Here is a 17,506-nt window from a genome sequence, read left to right as displayed (position 1 = left end):
CTATGTAAATTATGATTTTTTCTCCCATGGAAAAATACTTTTGCTTCCCAGAGTTTGGGTTCCTTCATTTCCCCAACATGTGCTTCTAAAAGTTTGAGTCAACTTGGAGGTTCTCATGGCTTTCTTCCCACCACTGCCTATTGCAGGGCAAGTAGGACAAACCTATTGCTTTCAGAATTTTGAGGAATACAACCTTGATTTTTGGCCCTTTTATTCAGAGGACCCTATGTGAGGCAGCCAGAACAGGAGCTTCTGTGGCTAGAGTTGTGATGAGGAGCTCTGACCTCACCTACCAAAATGTCCCCTGGACTTGAGAGCTGGTGGGATTGAGGAGTCCAACAGGTAGCCCCAGCCCCCCAAATGGAGCTGCAGGGATCCTGCAAACACACTCACTGCTATTCATTGAGAAGTCTCTGATGCTCTAAATCAGGCGCAGTCTCCCTGTTACATGCTCTCACAAGCTCCTGTACTTCTCCTTCTGAGCTCTGACCACAAGTGTAATTAAACAAGGGTGTAATGAGTTGTTTACAGCGTCTTCCCAGCTCGAGCATAAGTCCCATCACAGCAAAAACTGTGCCTCTCTTGTGTAAGGTTGTATTCCTAGTGCCTGGCAGGAGTGCCTAGCATATATTGGTATTCAGTAAATGCATATTGAGTAAACAAATGCACCGTTTGAAAACCACTGACTGCTCAGAGAGGCTAGGTAAGAGCTAGGCCAGGTGATGCTGGGCCTTTTGGTTTCCAAAGGTTCACTGAATCATAAAGGACCAAAACAAACAGCAAACATGCATGCACAAGGTACTATATAGGAAACCAGATCCGAGCACAGTGAGGCCCAGCAGAGTGTGAACACCTGCACTATTTCCCACTGTGTCACACACACACACACAAAACCCAAGCCTGGGACTATTTTCTCTTCCTCTCTGTCCCTCCAAATCTTCTGGCCCTGGTCAGCCATGTGTCCTCCTGTTTAGTGCCCTTTCCTATCATCTCAAAGGATGAAACGGAAAGGGTACTGGATGGAGGGGCAGAAACCAGAGTTTTGACTCTAACCAGTTGTGTGACCTTGGGTAAGTCATGTGCAGTCTTCGAGATGGCCTTCCCATAGTCATCCAAAAGAAATAGGTGGACTCTATAATTTCCAGTGCCTTTCCCCATCCTGACATGCCATCATCATGGGCTTTGTGTCACCAGATCCTGAAAACTTCTCACTTAGGGCCCTTTTTCCTCTTTTCCGTCTTTGGATCCGTAATTCAGTCCTGCTATAGGATGCAGCTCAGCCTTGACTCTAGCAAAGACTCTGAAAACCCTCCCTCATTTGCCTCCAGCGCTTTCATTGAGTCACCGCAGTAGGGGTATTGTGACACAACTTGGCAGGGCACCACCATCCCCTGCAGGCTGGCTGTGTCTGCCCGCCTCCGGAAACGGCAGGATCAAGAACTTGAGCACATACCAAGGGCCCCAGATAAGCGCTGCCCTGGAGAGGAGGGCAGCACGTAGGAGAGCATTCCGAAGACTACAATTTCAATGACTGGGGTCAACCAGCAACAGGAGACAGAGATAAAGGTGAAAGTGACTTCAGGTAATAATAGAACCTTGTAGTTTCTACATCACAAGTTTCTGCCTACCAGCACAAAACACTTTTACACCAGCAGGTAAAAGTGGAGAGGTGTAGGAGAGGCAGACGGATTATTACCCCCACGCCATTTCACAAAGTGTACTGAAACATTAGACAGATAAAGCCAGCAGCCCAGGGTCACACAATTAAGCTTTGACACGTGGGAATTAGAGCAGTGTCCTAATCTCACCCAGGGGCTATTTCCAATAGACTCCTGATGGAGCCTTTGTTTAATCCCTTGGTTCTACCTTATCTTACCTACCCAGGCAGTGAGCTTGCTTTTTTCCCTTGGGGATGAACAGGGGGAAACTGGAGCCGCTCAGAGTGGGCTGACCAGCCAGAGTTCAGAATCCAGCCTTCTTGACTTGGATGCTCCAGCGCCTGTGGAATGTCGCTACTGTTTGTATCTGGGAGGCAAGGAAGAGCCCCCCATGGCAGCTGAGAATGCAGAGGCTCCAGGGCTGATAAAAGTTGTAATTAACATGCACATATAACCCTTTCATCTTCAAAGGCTTTAACTAACATGAGTTAGCTATGCCTCCTATCAACCCCATGGCTGAGGAATCATTTTTCTCTTCTCAGTTTGCAGATGAAGTTGATGCGAGAAGCTACCCTTGACCACGAGGTCTGGCCCTTGTTCAAACAGAGGAGATTCCTGGCTCCAAGCACCTTACTTCACCAGGGTTGATGGGAAAACAGAATGTGAATGAATCAGGAGAGAAGGCTCAGGGGACCAAACTCCTCTGGGAAAGAAGCTGCATTTATACCACTCTGGAAGGAGACTGAGTCTATGGTATGGCTATTTAACCAGATTAAGTGGACTAAACTCCCAGCGTTACACACACTATCTGAAAGGTACACCAGAAAAGCCTACTGCTCTATTGTGGTGATGTCTCTGTGATACAGGAGGGTCAAATCCTCTATACTGCGCCCATAACAGACATCAATTGACCACAGCACTCTGTGGACTTCCCAGGTGGCACTAGTGGTAAAGAACCCACCTGTCAATGCAGGAGACATAAGAGACGTGGGTTCGATCTCTGTGCCAGCAAGGTAGAGTCTGCCTGCAATGCAGGAGACCCAGGTTCGATCCCTGGATCCGGAAGATCCCCTGGAGAAGGAAACGGCAACCCACTCCAGGATTCTTGCTGAGGAAATCCCATGGACAGAAGAGCCTGGCAGGCTACAGTCCATGGGGTCACAAGAGTCAGGCCCGACTTAGTGACTAAACCAACACCACCAATATTCTTGGCTGGAAAATTCCATGGAGAGGGGAGCCTGGTGGGCTACAGTCTATAAATTCCATGGTTAGAACAGCCTGGTGGACTGCAGTCCATAGGGTTGCAGAGAGTCGGACATGACTGAAGCAACTTAGCACGCACGCATGCAATCTTTGTGGCTGAGCCAAGATCTGGCTTCTTAGCACAGCCTCTCAGGCACCCTTGAGTAGTCGATGGGAAACGATACAGGAGCTGAAATCTGTTTGCTATTGCTGCCCTGCTGTAGAGCCTGTTTGCGATTCTCTTAAATTGCCAGAAGTCGCCAAAGTTTTTATCTCAACCAATGTTGGAGCTGACCTTTTTCTGAACTCTGTCTAGCACTGTCTAAAGAGGGTGTCATGAGAACTTCCAAGTCTCTGGAATGGAATCTCATAGATGGTGCCACTTGATCACTTGGAATCTGTCCAACCTCATCCTTCACTGTTCTTCAATATGGTGTCTCTTAATTAAAGGGCATGGAGCCCGTTACTGACCCCAATCAAGTCATACTTATTTCCCCAACTTTTAAACTTTCAGTTCATTCTTTATGCTTCCCTAAGTCACTCTCCTTTCTCTGTTCATCTTCTTACTCATGCTCAATTCATCCTCACATTTCACTGCTTCCATGAAACCATCCTACACAATTGGCACACAGAAATGTCTGCTCTCTTACCTACTTTCTTCACTTGGTTAATTCTTCTTTTACCAAACAGTAAATTCTCTGAGGACAGAAACTAGATCTACTTCCCTCACTTCTTTCCACAAAGACAATCACATAATAGTTTTTCGTGCATTTATTGAATTGGTGGGTTTTTTCCCATTTTACACCCAGAGAAACAGAAGCAACTAATAAAGGAAGAACCTTGCCCACAGTCATCCTATAACTAAGATGGAAAAATGCCGAGCCTCCGCTGGCCACATGTGGTTCTCACTTCTCCTAGAAGGCAGTGTCTGGGGGATTGCCTGGAGATACAGATGACTGGACCGTACCCAGCAGTTACCGAGGGCAATGCCAGTGACAGGAGAACTGAGTCCATCCACAAGTATTTCAACTTCTGGTCAGTGGATTCTAGATGGATATGAAACAGGGCACACCCAGGATGCACTCTGATCTGACAAGGGCTTTCAGTGACCAATAGAAGAGCAGAAGCCCAACAGAGCATTTAGCCTCTCACTTACCACCTTGAAGTGAAGGGTTAGTCGCTCAGTCCTGTCTGACTCTGAGACCCCATAGACTGTAGCCTGCCAGGCTCCTCCATCCATGGAATTCTCCTTGGGCTGCCATTTCCTTCTCTAGGGGATCTTCCTGACCCAGAGATCGAACCCAGGTCTTCTGCACTGCAGGCAGATTCTTTACCATCTAAGACACCAGGAAAACCCAACATATCACCTGGACAAACTCCTAAGTAATGTAGTCGTTCTAATTTCCTTCCCCACTTCCTGCCCTCACTGAGTCGGAAGAGTTTCTCTGGTTCCACAAAAAATAAATAAATATCTTAGTAGGAGTCTGGAAGTTTCTCCATAGAAGAAGCAACTCACCATCTCAAAAGACTACCTGTGCCACATATATATATATATATATATAGATATAGATATATTTCTTTGTTTTGTTTTCAGATTCCCATGGCAATCCTAGTTCTTTTTCCTCGGATGCTACAGTTCATCCTCTAAGCACTGCTTTGGCTGAATACTATGGTTCATTTTGCATCAACATGTTACAGGGATCCCTTGAGAAAAGCTGAGAAATCCAATGTGTCCATGGAGCATTGAGAGTGAAGGAGACAACTTTTCTCTTCTTCAGGGGTTGACTTCTCTAGCCTCTTGAAGCAATGTTTGTTCAAAGAATATTGCATCTGGAAGTGAAGTGAAAGTTGCTCAGTTGTGTCCGATTCTTTGAGACCCCATGGACTATACAGTCCATGGAATTCTCCAGGCCAGAATACTGAAGTAGGTAGCTGTTCCCTTCTCCAGGGAATCTTCCCAACCCAGGGATTGAACCCGGGTCTCCTGCATTGCAGGCAGGTTCCTTACCAGCTGAGCCACAAGGGAAGCCCTATCGCATTTGGATCCTGTGGCTAATCCCAGGACTGACTTTGGGCAGTTTTAGCTGTGGGGCTGACACCTGTTGCTAACTTCTCTGGCTTAGACTTCATCTGCTCACCCGCAAGGGGTCAGAAGGATCTGGAAGAGTCCTCTGAGCAGAGCACCTTGGCCCAGGAGTCCATCCGGCCAGTTGGCGTTTAGAGTGTAACTCGGTCTGAATGCTTGTTGTTTCTGATATGGATTAATAATTCACTTCTGATATTTAATACAAACCAGACATCACTTTTGTGTCTTGGGGGGCAGTTGTGGAGGGGGTGGGAAGGGTCTGCACCACAGCGTGTTTTTCCTTGCATTAACTTTTATGAGGCTTAGGTGTTCATGGGCCTGCAGAATGGTGGGTTTACAGAATGTGAGGCTGGGAAAGGACTGCACAGATCAACTAGAATCTTGCTGTCTCATCTGACACACGGGAAACTGGAGGCAAATTGGTGTAAAATGATTGGCTCTGCATCACACAGTCAATCAGTTACAGAGAGGCGCTAAAGAATTATAGTCATTTCTATACTCGAGGCACCTTCTGTGTGCTAGACCCGAGCTCCAGACACTACGTGCTGAACACTGTTCTAGATGCTTAATGTGTGCAGCCCCTGGGGCTCACGCTGCTCTCGTGGGGCCGGGAGGAGAATCAGCCTGTTTCACAGCCCTTCCTCCTTCCACACAGCCCTCCTCCAAAGTCAACCTTCTCATTCCCATCCCACCACATGGAACAGCTGGTTCGGTACAGAATCATTTCGGTCTTTAAATCATTGAAAGAAAGAACTCTTCCCTTTTTTCCTTTTAACATAGTGACCAGAAAGCCCACCTCTTTTCTCTGAGTGTCACTGGAACATGATCTTGAGGCTTCAGTTCTGTGTACATGAAGTCAGATTTGGCAGGGTTGGGGCTGACAGGCAGACAGACCTCTAGGAAATTAAGATCCTGGGTCTACTGGACAAAACTCAGTGAGCTCTAAACTTCTCCTGCCTTGCCTGATATGTCAAACTCGAAGAAAGACACACTCAAATTAGAGAGAATGCAGAGTAAAGTGATGTCAAGGAGATGTGAGGATCAGTATAGGAAGCATGAGAGAGGAAAAAAAAAAACAGGTTTCTATAGATCAGAAAGATTTAAAACGATGAAAAAACATAGCCAGAACCTATGAAAACCACAAAAGGTAAATGATAAAGATGGCTTTGATAGCCAAATCTAGAACTTTCATTCATTCAGTCCAACATTTATTGAACATCTACTATAATTGAGAAACTGACAGATGGGAACCTCAAGGATACAAAATTGTACATAATGTACGTAAAACATAAGCTTTTCCCTAAGGAGCTTATAGATTCACCGGTGAAAGAGAACAGAGACCATAATATAGCTCAGCAGCAGCCTTTGAATTTTTTAGATAGAAATATGCTCGTGGGCTTCTCATGAATCATCAAGGAGAAACAACTAGTAGACAAAAGAGCAAAGCAAAAGTCGCTTGAGGAAGTCTAGAGCAAAGGTCTCCAAGCCCCGGGCCATGGACCAGTTTCGATCTGCAGCCTGTTAGGAACCGGGCTGCACAGCAGGAGGTGAGCAATGGATGAAGCTAAAACCATCTCCCCGCCCTGTCCATGGAAAAATTGCTGCCCATAAGACTGGCTCCTGGTGCCAAAAAGGTTGGGGACTGCTGGTCTAGAGGGATGAGTCTGACCTCTAAGGTTGGCCTTGGGAAGATAACTAGTTCTATCACAGAGAATCCACTACAAAGCTGAAGTTCTGGGCAGGAGATTTCTATGGCAGTATTACTTGTCTCTCCAAACTCTGCTTTATGTCTATGTGACCAGCTTTCTTGTGGGCACCTATACCCTTGTCCTCCCCTTGTAGGGAAGTGTGGCCCTGAAACTCACTGGTGGCTGAGGGGCTGACTCAGTGACGTCAGCTAGTCTGCTATAGACTATAAGATGATGCTCAGCTCTGTTGGAATCTGCTTCATGAACTGGACACATGCAACAATGGCAACATTTGTAACTGGCATACAGTATTTACGCCATTTGATACTTTTGGAGACAGGGGCCTGGCTAGAAATGATCTTCCAAGCCAGAGGCAAGAGACCAGGTCTGAGCTGCATGGAATTGTTCCTTTCTCCCTGGCATCTCAGGTTCCATAATGGTGAACACTTGTGAAGAGGCCTTATCATCCCCACTCTAATATCTTGGTGGGTTCTCTCTAAGAGAGGAAGTAGAAGATGCTGCCTAGATCCACTACTGATGTGTGGTTTCTTTTAGAAGGCACTGCAGACCTACTCAAGTGCAAAAAGATGTACTGAAATTGAAACAGATGGGGTTCTGTGATGAGTCGCTGCTCCCAGGCCAAAGGCCCAGCTGCCTACCTGCAGGCTGAGTTGGAAGTCTCCAGGGGCCTTTGCTTCCTCCCTTCCGGGAGAGCACCCAGAAGAAATGCTACCTGCCCTCTCCCATGCAAAGGCCACCTGCTGGGCCAAATAGCAGCCAAGCCACAGGTTTGCACTGGAGCCGGGAAGAAGGGCAGAAGAAAATGTCTAGTTTTGGCCCGATTTCATGTGCCCATGGCCTGCTGCCTGACACTCTTCGCTTTCAGAGTCTATCCTTCTGTCTCCAATTCTAGCTGGTAGAGAGAAGGTCCTGGCACTAAGGACCCTTAACCTGAGGGCAAACATTTTCACTGCTGCTCAGTTAGCTCCTCTCCCAACTTTATCCTGTCATGAGCCAAGGTCCTAGACAATGGAGCAGCGTCGTTCATCCACCATCCAGGGGACAAGTATGAAGTGATACTGAACAAATGACTCGGTTCACTGCCCCCCGAATCCTACTCCTTCCTCAATTCCCCCCACTCTGCATCCCGTATGGGCAGACCTTCTATCCAGGAACTGGAATGAATGAGCCGCACAGAGTAGGAATGGGAAGACGTTTCCATGACAACTTCTTTCTCCTTCATATTTGCAGCTCCAGCCCCCTCCTATGACATCATGCACATAAACGGAGAGCAAATCCAGCTCTGTGGATGTTATGATCCTGCCCAGCAGTGTACTAGCAGGTATGAAGACAACCAGTAAGCATACTAGCAGGTATCGCTGTTTGAGTTTCTGGACACCCTGATGTCTTGATATACTAAGGAAGGCAGAACAACGCAGTCAGCAAGGACGTGAGCCCTGTAGCTAGACCACCTGGACTGGAAATCCAGCTCTCCTGCTTACCAGCTCTGTGGCCTTGGGCAAGTGACTCAAATTCTTTATGCCTCTGTTTTCTCATATGTAAAAGAGGGGTAATACAAGCACGCCTTCCTAAGGTTAGTGCATGGATTAAACACGTTAGTAGAGGGAACAGGATGATGTTTGCTATTATTACCAACAATAGTGACAGTATTTCCAATGTATACAACTGACTGCCAAGAAACAAACAAAATGTACAAGAGCTCTAACTCTCCAGAAAGGTTGAGGGTTAGAAAGATGAACTTTCAAGCACAGCTCAAGGAGATTCACCATGACACCATGGCAAAGTCTCAGAATTACTGGTCTCTGTGAGTTCTCTCTCTCCCTAGAATTTTGCACTTAACATTCACTCTCAAAAGCTGAAGACTCAGGAAAGATTTTGGGGACCTGGGTTTTGCAAATCACCTCCTTGGTGACTCAGCCCCTCCCCACCCTCCTGGGACCTATCTGCCCACGCTTGCTCTTAGGAGAGACTTTTGCCTCAAGAGGACACACCCAGGCAGCCGATGCACCTCCAAACTCAGGGAGATCTGGGTTTGTGAGGTTCTGGACCCCCCTGACACTCACCCCTCATCCTGCCCCCAAGTTTGTGGTCAGCATCACACGTGGCAAGCTCTGTGGAGACAAAGCACCGTCGGCCTCCATGTCAGGTGTCAGGCTTTGCTGAAGACCTGTAGTCTGAGACCCACAGAGAAGGCAAGGATCTTCTGGGAAGTACTTCCACTTCTCTGCCAGCTGCTAACACCTTCCAGAAATTGGAGGGGTTGGAAGGGAGAGTGTGGGTCTCTCACCCAAGAAGTCCAACATCAGATTAGCATCTCCAAAATAAGCCAGAGTTCCAAGCGGGGCACTGCCCAGGAGTGTTTTATTTTGAGGTTTCAGTGTGGGACTGGGTGTCATCATCCGGCCTAACTCCCACTCCCTTCTTGGCCCAAGAAGTGAGTCATCCTGTCCTTAGACAGACGTCCCCAGTCACGGCAAGCAGCCACCAAAGCCACAAACAGATGGGTGATCTCCCTACTTGGGCAGACCAAAAACGAGTCCTGTGGTGGGCCGCTGTCCAGCCAAGCGCTCATCTCAGCCTTGTCCTGGAGGCAGTCCTCACCACTGCTATCATGTACAAATAAAGGCCTCTGCATCTTATGTAGACTGTGGAGCATGTTTTCATATACCTGGATGTAATAATTTCTATATTCTAAATATTCATTTCAGTTCAACAGTAACAGATAACAAATATGGGCCAGGACTGGGTTCTGAGACTACAAAAATGAATGCGATTCCATCCCTGATGTTGGGGGGCCCCCCGACAACACTGCAGAAGAGAGATAAAAGAAGATCTATCTGGTCTGGGGTTTTCCGCCAATGAGAAGTGTGAAAGTCATGAGCACCTCTTGGCCCCAGAAGATAAATATGCTTATTGATCTTAATTTCCCTGTGCAGTTTTTAGGCTAATTAACTGGGGACCTATGGGGACCAGATATATCCTCGTCAGGGACGAGGTTGGCCACCATTCAGTGATGCCAGGGATTCTCAGCTGGGGGTGACTTTATCACCACCCTCGTTTGGCCACGTCTGGAGGCTATATAGGCCGTCACACCTGGCCAGGGGGCGGGGCGGGGGGCAGTGGCAGGCGTGCGCTTTCAGAATCTAGAGTAAGAATAAACCAGAGATGCACCATCAGCTGTTATCCAGGAAACCCTCCACTCGACCACAAGCTGCTTGAGAGCGAGGACTGTGCCCTGTTGACCGTGAGCTCCCAAGACTGCTTGGTGCACAAATGGGCAGCAAGTGCGTGAGCTTTTGCTGGATATATTGTCCAGTTAATGAACTTGCTCAAGAGTGGGTAAATGAACGGCAGGGAAACAGAAATGCACACGGCCTGAGCTCATTCCCGCTTCTTCAGATGCTCAAATCTTCTCTTATGCACATGGCCCCCTCTTCCTCCCCATCACTGAGTCCCCAGCCCTCCTGGCTGTGCCTCAGCTCAGCAAGGCTGTTGGTCCTGTGGTCCTAGTTGGCCAGGCTGTCACTCCTTGGTACGGTGTTTCCCATGTAGAGCCTTAAGGTTCTTGGATAGAGTCCCGCTCTCTCACATTTAATTCCCCTGTGAGACCCAGTACAGTGTGGGACCCACAGAAGACACCTTATACAAACTTAACGACTGACCAGCAATACCACGTTATGGGTAGACAAACACATGCGTTCAGTTACTTACATGCCTATGGACACACCCACCATGTATATGTCCACACCTAGCAAGCAAAAACCCAGTATGTCATTTTTCTTGGGGGTTCACATATTGGGATGATCAAGGGAGAGAGAGCAGAGGGGCACAAATGTTCCTCTCCAAAGTATAAATTTTCTGAACCAGAGAGTAATTTAATTGGATAGTAATTTAATTAGGCTGAATAATGAGCTGTAGAGATGTGATTTTCACTTATGCAAAAATCCATGCAAGTTTCTGACTTCTAATCACACAAAGTCATGCACTTATTTGTAGAAAAAATCTATATTAAGTCAAAACTATACATTGGACTTCAACTGGTAAAATATACGCATGTTTGAAATCCTGACCCTCCTGGAAAATCCAGAGTTCCCAACCGCCGTGTCCATGCCAAACCAGATCCCACAACCACACACTTTAGAAAACACTCTGGCAGATCGGGCTGTCTTCCCAAATCCTTGCTGGGCAGCTTCGAGGGAGCACACTTTTTAAGAAAAATATTAACTTGCTAAGGGATTAAGAGTGGTGTTCCAACTTAAGGTTGAAGGCATTAGCCTCCCCTGGCGAGTCTAGAGAACACTGGTGTGTTTCCCATTGAAGCAAAGACACAAAGGAAATTGAGTCATCAGCATCTGGCTGTGCAACCCCTCAGACATTCTCTCTGAAGCAGAAAAGATCCCCTTTGAGAACTCCACTCGGTCTGGCGGGATTTGCCACCTGCTTCAGTTCATTCTTTCACAAGACCCACTTCCCTTTCAGTCTCTTGGTGGAGTCAACTAAAAAGGAGGTGCAGGGGAAACACAAGGGTAGCCTGTAACTCAGCCCCCATCCCAGCCAGGATGGGTGGCCGGGGGAGGCCCGCTTCCCTCTCACAACCTCCTCTTCATCAGGGACTCCCCACCTGGAACCGTCTGACACTCAAGGCCAAACTGAAATCTCACTTGAGTGGCCACGTGTCACCTCGCACCCCACACTGACGTTCCGTTCAAGATCCCTGCCTTTTCTAGAAACTGCATCAGCCCATCACCGGGGTCCTCGACACTCCTCCTCACTGGGGCACACACAACCTGCTAAACGCTGAGGGTTTCCACTGAGCATGTAACAAGGGGGCTTCCTGGGTCATCGCACCTAGAATGTCTGCAAGGTCAGAGCCTCTGCAAGGCCCACCCCCTTTTTTTTTTCCGTTTCCAGGCAGAAAGCCTTGCCCTGACTTGTCTCTTAGACAAGCAACAGCCTCTCCCTTTTTTCCAAGCCTGCAAATGAGAGCATGTCTAGAAGGGCAGCTGGACTCTGATAAGGGAATTGAGTTATTTTAGTAACAAATAGCTAGGTTGGCATCTCTCGACAGCTGTGGCCAGGACTGGAGAGAGACAGGCCAGGGCAGAGCAGGGCAGCCAAGAGTTCTCAGCCTGCCGGGGAAGAGGAAAGCCACTCATCCCAGGCTTCACGTTTGCTGGCCTCACACAATTTCCAGAGTCCTCCAGAGGTAAATAATGAATCAAAGCAACACAGGCACTGGAGTCTAACACAGAGGATGTGAGACAACAGAGGACCCCAACTCCATCCACTCATACTAGCTGTGTGTCCTCGGGCAAGTCATTCCATCTCCCTGAGCCTCTCAACTTCTTTATCTGGAAAATGGAATGAAAAGATTGCTAAACACACACAGGGCTGTTGTGAAGCTTATATAGGATAACCTGTTCAAAGCCCATGGCTGAATGCCTCGTATGAAGCTGTGTGCATGTGCGCTCAGTTGCGTCCGACTCTTTGTGACCCCATGAACTGTGAAGCCCTCCAGGCTCCTCTGTCCATGGGATTTTCCAGGCAGAAATACTGGAGTGGGTTGCCATTTCCTCCTCCAGGGGATCTTTCTGAGCCAGGGATTGAACCCACATCTGCTGGGTCTCCTGCCTTGCTGGCAGATTCTTTACCACTGAGCCACCAGGGTCAGTGCTCGGTAAATGGTATTGCCTGCAGATTAGGACCCTACTTCATAGAGGAACCGAGTGTCAGGCTTTTAAAGCTGGGATGCTGCTAACTGAGAGGGATCCAGCAACACCCCAGGAGGCTCTGGACAGTACAGAGGCTCTACCCCAAGCAGCCACTTTGCTTGATAAGAAGAAAGTTATCATCTTTATTCTTAGGTTAAACTCAAACTGGATATACTGTGGAGGAAAATATAAAATTGTATTGAGCGTTTAAGACAGCAACTTACGGTGTGAAACAAACGTTGCTACCTCTGTAGACCACACACTCCCCACCCACTGTAAGTAGTGGAGGTGGGCTCAGTCCTGGAGGATTAAGGTATTTCAGAGCCCTGAGGTTTGGAAAGCGTCCTGTGCTAACACTCGGCCTGAGAGACAGGGGAAGTCACCTTTCTCTCTTTGGGGATCTGTTTCCTCCTTGGGAAAAAGAAAGGGTTTTTCTAAACGATTCTTGGAGTCCCCATCTCTGAGTCTACAATAGTGAGTCAAGAAATATTTCTTGAATGAGTGGAAAGGGATCTGTCATAAACTAAGAATTTCACACTGCCCAGCAGCCTCTCCAAATTGCGTGGGCCAAACTGGAAAAAGAACGGAAACTTTTTCTACTGGCTGCAAAACTCAAACACACCTACTTGGCACTGTGCCTTTGCAGGAAGGAAGATGTCCATTGTGTATCTGGGGAACAACTGAATTAACTGATGCTAACCAACCTCAGCAGGAATGGAGGTTGGCTTCGTTGCTGCTTCTCCTGGGAAAACACAGCCAAAAGTCTAACTCCCAGAAAGAGGGGTCTCTAAGGCTCAGAGGGATCAGAAGGGTGCCAGCCACCCCCAAAGCCCCAGAGGTCTTAGCTGCACCCCTCTTTCTAAACACCAGGGGCACAATTCTCTAGCAAGGACCTCTCACCCACAGAGGACAGGAGGCAGGCAGGTATAGAGGGCTCACTTCACTGCTCTTTATCCAGGGTTACTTTCATCCTTCCACGTGTGAAATGTAGTTCAACAGATCTGTTCTCCAACTTAGAGTTTGGGTCCAACGCTGCTTAATTGTATTTGGCTATGTCTCTACTTCTTGCTTTTCAGTATGAAGATCAGACCCTTTCTTCCTCCCCAAAGCCTTGCCACTTGCCGAAATGTCCACATTGTCCTCTGGAGCCCACCACCTTCGCTGGTGGGGCACCAGAAGAGTCTTCCCGCCTCCTCTTTGTCCTTCCTCTCCCTGCCAGCCCAGCCCGAGCCCACTGTTCAGTCATATCTCCTTCCCAAGTCTCAGTTCCTTCCAAACAGCTTAACAAGTGCATGAAAGCCTGGGCCCAGGCAGCTATCACTACTGGCATTTTTTTGCGCTTCCTCCAAATGACGCTCCCCAAAGGGACCACGGAAACCCAGAGCAGGAGTAAGCCTGCCCATCTGGGGGCAAGGGAGGAACTTCAAGGGTCAGGACAGTGCCAAATATCAGGGGATGGGGCCCTTTAGAAGAATCTGGGCTACAGGATGGAAGGAGTCAGGAGTCGAAATCCTCAGAAGCAAAGCAGAAGATGCCCCAGGGAGGTAACATACAAATGGACTTCCTTATAGGCGAGAGAGAGACACCAGCCTGGTTCCTCTTCCCTGAGGCCAGGCTCACAGCTCTCCCTGAAATCCTTCCCTGCTCTCTCCCATTCCAAGTCTCTCTGCCTTTCAAGAGATCCTTGGAGCTCCAGTTCCCCTTTGAAAGCTTCCTCTAAAGCCTCTGGTCCACCACCTCCTTCCACAAAATCCTTTCTGAGTTTGTCCATATCATGCTGCTGTTTGTCCATATCATACATGCAGCTTAACCAGTGCTAACTAAGCAACAGGCAAAGAAGCTTGGTTCACAGAACCAGCAGTCTTCTGACTGTGTGAACACAGACAAGTCACTTAACCTCTCTGAGCTTCGGTTTGCTGCCCTCCTGCAAAACAGGGCTAACGATAGGACACTTCTCAGTGGGCCATTGTTGAGGGTAAAACGAGATAACGCATGTAAAGAATTTAGCACAGTGCCTGGCCCAGCCCAAATGTATAATACATGGTGGCTGGTGCTGCCATTATGATTACTGTTAATTATTATTATTAATTATTACTTTTCTGATTCAGGAATCTAAATCCTAGACCCTCACTTATCCTCTCAGTCTAAAGTATCCCGGTAGGACTGTGTCTCTTACTTTCCTGGTACCCCCAGAGCTGGGTTTAATAAACACTTGCTGAGTAGAATTAACCATAGGTTGAGCTGTCTTAATGACCCAGCTGGCACTTCTTAAAAGAAAAATTAATTTTGCTAGCGATAAGCAAATCAGCCATGTAATTATCTGCACATATAAAGACAAAGAAAAGGAATGCTTGGAGTTCAGCCTTGCCAGAATACCTCACACGCAGCCACCCCCTCGACAGCCCCTGAGAAGCACGGACCCTGTGGGGATGGGATACAGGCGCCGGGATCCCTGATGCCACCCAGGAGCCTGCTTCCCTGTCCTGCTCCGAGGCTGCCAGGCACCCACTGGGAGCCACATGACTGTCTGGATTTCCCCTAAGTGATTGGCAGCCTGCAGGAGGTTGCCAGGATGGAGCCGCTGGCCGAGTCACTGCCTATCTTACTCACACTCCCTGCCCCAGACTGGCACCTCGTGGCGACCCAGAACCTTGCCACAGAGAAGGTTCAAGTTCCCACAAGCGTTAAGATTGTTCGTGACTGGAGCCAACTGTAAGAGCTTTGGAACCTAGGTGAAATGGGAGAGCCACGGGAACGCGGGACCCCATTCTGGGAAGCTTGTTGCCACCAACCCTCACACAGGGCAACAGTGCCCACCTCTATGGCCACCTCACTAGCACCCCTGTCCCTACCCCAGCCCCTGTCCCTGCCCTGCGCAGCCTGGCTTGAAGTGCCCTTGGGCACAGGAGTCTGTTAGTCCAGACAGGCTGCGCGCACCCAGGAGTACAGTTCCTTGTGCTCCACCGGCTCCAACCACCCCACCCCAAACCGCGCGCCAACAGCCTGCTGCCCAGCAAACTTCTCTGCGCTCTTTCTTTTTGCCGTTCCACAAAACGGTGCTTCCCAACGACAGGCTCTCCAAGAGCTTAGCGCAAATCCTCGCCCGGTCCTCCTTCGCCAAATCCCAGCCGCTCGCCGCCCACTTGACCCGACCCCCCCAGGGCCAACGGAGCCCGCACGGCTGGGTCCGGGCCACTCCCTCCAGTCCGGGCGGGCACTCACCGATCTGCGCCAGGCTCAGCTGCACGAGGCAGAGTCCCCAAGCTGCGCGCCACCAAAACGTGTCCATGGCGTCGGAGCGACCGAGCGAGCGAGCGGAGTGGAGCCGGAGGGGCCGGGCGCTGGGCGGGGGCCGGCGAAGCACGGGGCAAGCAGGGCGCCCGAACCTGTCGGAGGCTGGGGTCCGGCTGGCAATGAGGGCGCCTCGGAAGTTGGGTGCAGTTTTTATTCGAGGGTTGAGAGTGACCTAAGAGGGAGGGAGCGAGGGAGGACACACCCAAGCGAGGGGGCTGTGACTAAGCAGCCGGCAGAAGTTTAAAGACGTACCAGCTCTCCTTAGCCCTGGCCCCTCCGCCCCCGCCCCGTTCTCCCCCGAGATAATAAAGCGGGGTGCCTGGGCGCGCACCCCGGAGGGCCGAGGGGGTCCCCGTGCACCCAGGACGCACCGACTTTTCTCTCCTGGCGGCTGGGAGCGCAGCCTCTGGACGCGGGAGGGAATAACTGAGTCCTGAAACCTCGCCCCTTTGGGTTCAGCCTCTGGCCTCTCCCCTCCGCGAAGTTTCTCTTTTGACTCAGGCTGGGGAACTCTTCTCTGCGGGTTTCACAGGCAGCTGGATATTCTGGGAGAGGGGCTGGGACAGTGGAAGTGTGGTTTTCCCCTGCGCATGGTCGGGAGCTTGCGATTCTTCCAGGGAAGGGAGGAAGACCTCGTCGACCTTCCCTTGAAAGAGAAGGGAGTTCATTAACACGCTTCGGGTGGACTTTTGATTCTTAGCAGGACTGCTCAGGGAAAGCTAATGGTAGCCAGCCACGGGGCTGGTATTTGGCTCTACTGACCTGTGCATCATCTTCCGGTCCCAGGCTGGCACCTGGTTCCATCTATCCATTCCTCCTTGGCTTACTCACACTCTCACTCATCCTCCCAAACACCCACGGGTTCCTCTATCTACCTATTTTATCTTGTGTCTCTCCAGGGCTCACACATCTATTTACCCTCCTGTCCATCAGTATGCACTCACATGCACCCAGCCTCCTGTCCAGCCATTTATCCAACTACATATCCTTCTGTCTACCCATCCATCAACCACATTTTCTTCCAACCACCCTCCCATACAACTTCTCATCCATCTGTTAATCTTTTCACATCTCTTTGTAAAGCCACATCCATCTATATACTATTCTCCCCTCTATCCATCCATACCCACATATCTGTTCATACATGTACTCACACATTATCTATCCATCCATCCATCCATCATCTGCATATCCATTCATCATTTTACCCCTCCTCTCACCCACCCACACATCGATCCCTTCTTTCTTGGTCCCGTTTATATTCCTATCTACATGAATATTATCCACTTTCTTTCCTAATCTATTCTACTCAGCAAATCTCAGAAAAGGGAGGAGATTGTCATATTCCTCATTTTGAGTTTGAAAAAATCATACTTTGCACTATAATTCCATATCTATCTGTAACATTGTGATACAATATTTGAAAAGCAAGTGCAGCATTTATTGCTAACTTGGACTACTGAATCTGATACCAGAAACTGTGAAGAGACCCTGAAAGAGCCTTGCCAGCATTTTTAAAGCCAAGTAATCACTTTTTTATTTTGGAGAGCAATTGGAACATTTGATCAGATAAAAAGATTGAAGGAAGACAGCAAGATATGAGGCTAGGGGGTAAGCAGGGGCCAGTTTGTAAATTATACTAGGAAGTTTGAGCTTGATCCCTAAGAAACAGGAAGTCAATGAAAGTTTACCTTGCTGTTGCTGCTGTTGTACTAAAATACACCTAATAGAAAATTTAACATTTTAGCCATTAGGTAGCTTTTCATGCAGTCACGAAATTGTGCAGCCATCCCCACTGCTTTAGTT

At 48.8% G+C, this 17,506-nt stretch overlaps 1 protein-coding gene across 3 annotated transcripts in view; it reads right to left on the bottom strand.

The window, feature by feature from the left end:
• Positions 1-15,968, bottom strand: part of CD44 (CD44 molecule (Indian blood group)) — an 89,445-nt gene extending 73,477 nt beyond the window's left edge. Inside the window, exon 1 of one of the 3 annotated variants that reach the window (XM_052652099.1) lies at positions 15,629-15,968. In XM_052652099.1, coding sequence (XP_052508059.1) covers positions 15,629-15,695 — 67 coding nt within the window. In that variant the 5' untranslated portion in view covers positions 15,696-15,968. The remainder of the gene's footprint in view (positions 1-15,628) is intronic. The other 2 variants (XM_052652100.1, XM_052652101.1) reach the window with 2 other exon arrangements.
• Positions 15,969-17,506: the final 1,538 nt, after the last annotated feature.

The sequence above is a fragment of the Budorcas taxicolor genome, chromosome 15 (assembly GCF_023091745.1).
Source record: "Budorcas taxicolor isolate Tak-1 chromosome 15, Takin1.1, whole genome shotgun sequence".
Classification (NCBI taxonomy): Eukaryota; Metazoa; Chordata; class Mammalia; order Artiodactyla; family Bovidae; genus Budorcas; species Budorcas taxicolor.
Note: the sequence above shows the minus strand (reverse complement) of the source record. Positions and strands in the feature narration are given on the sequence as shown.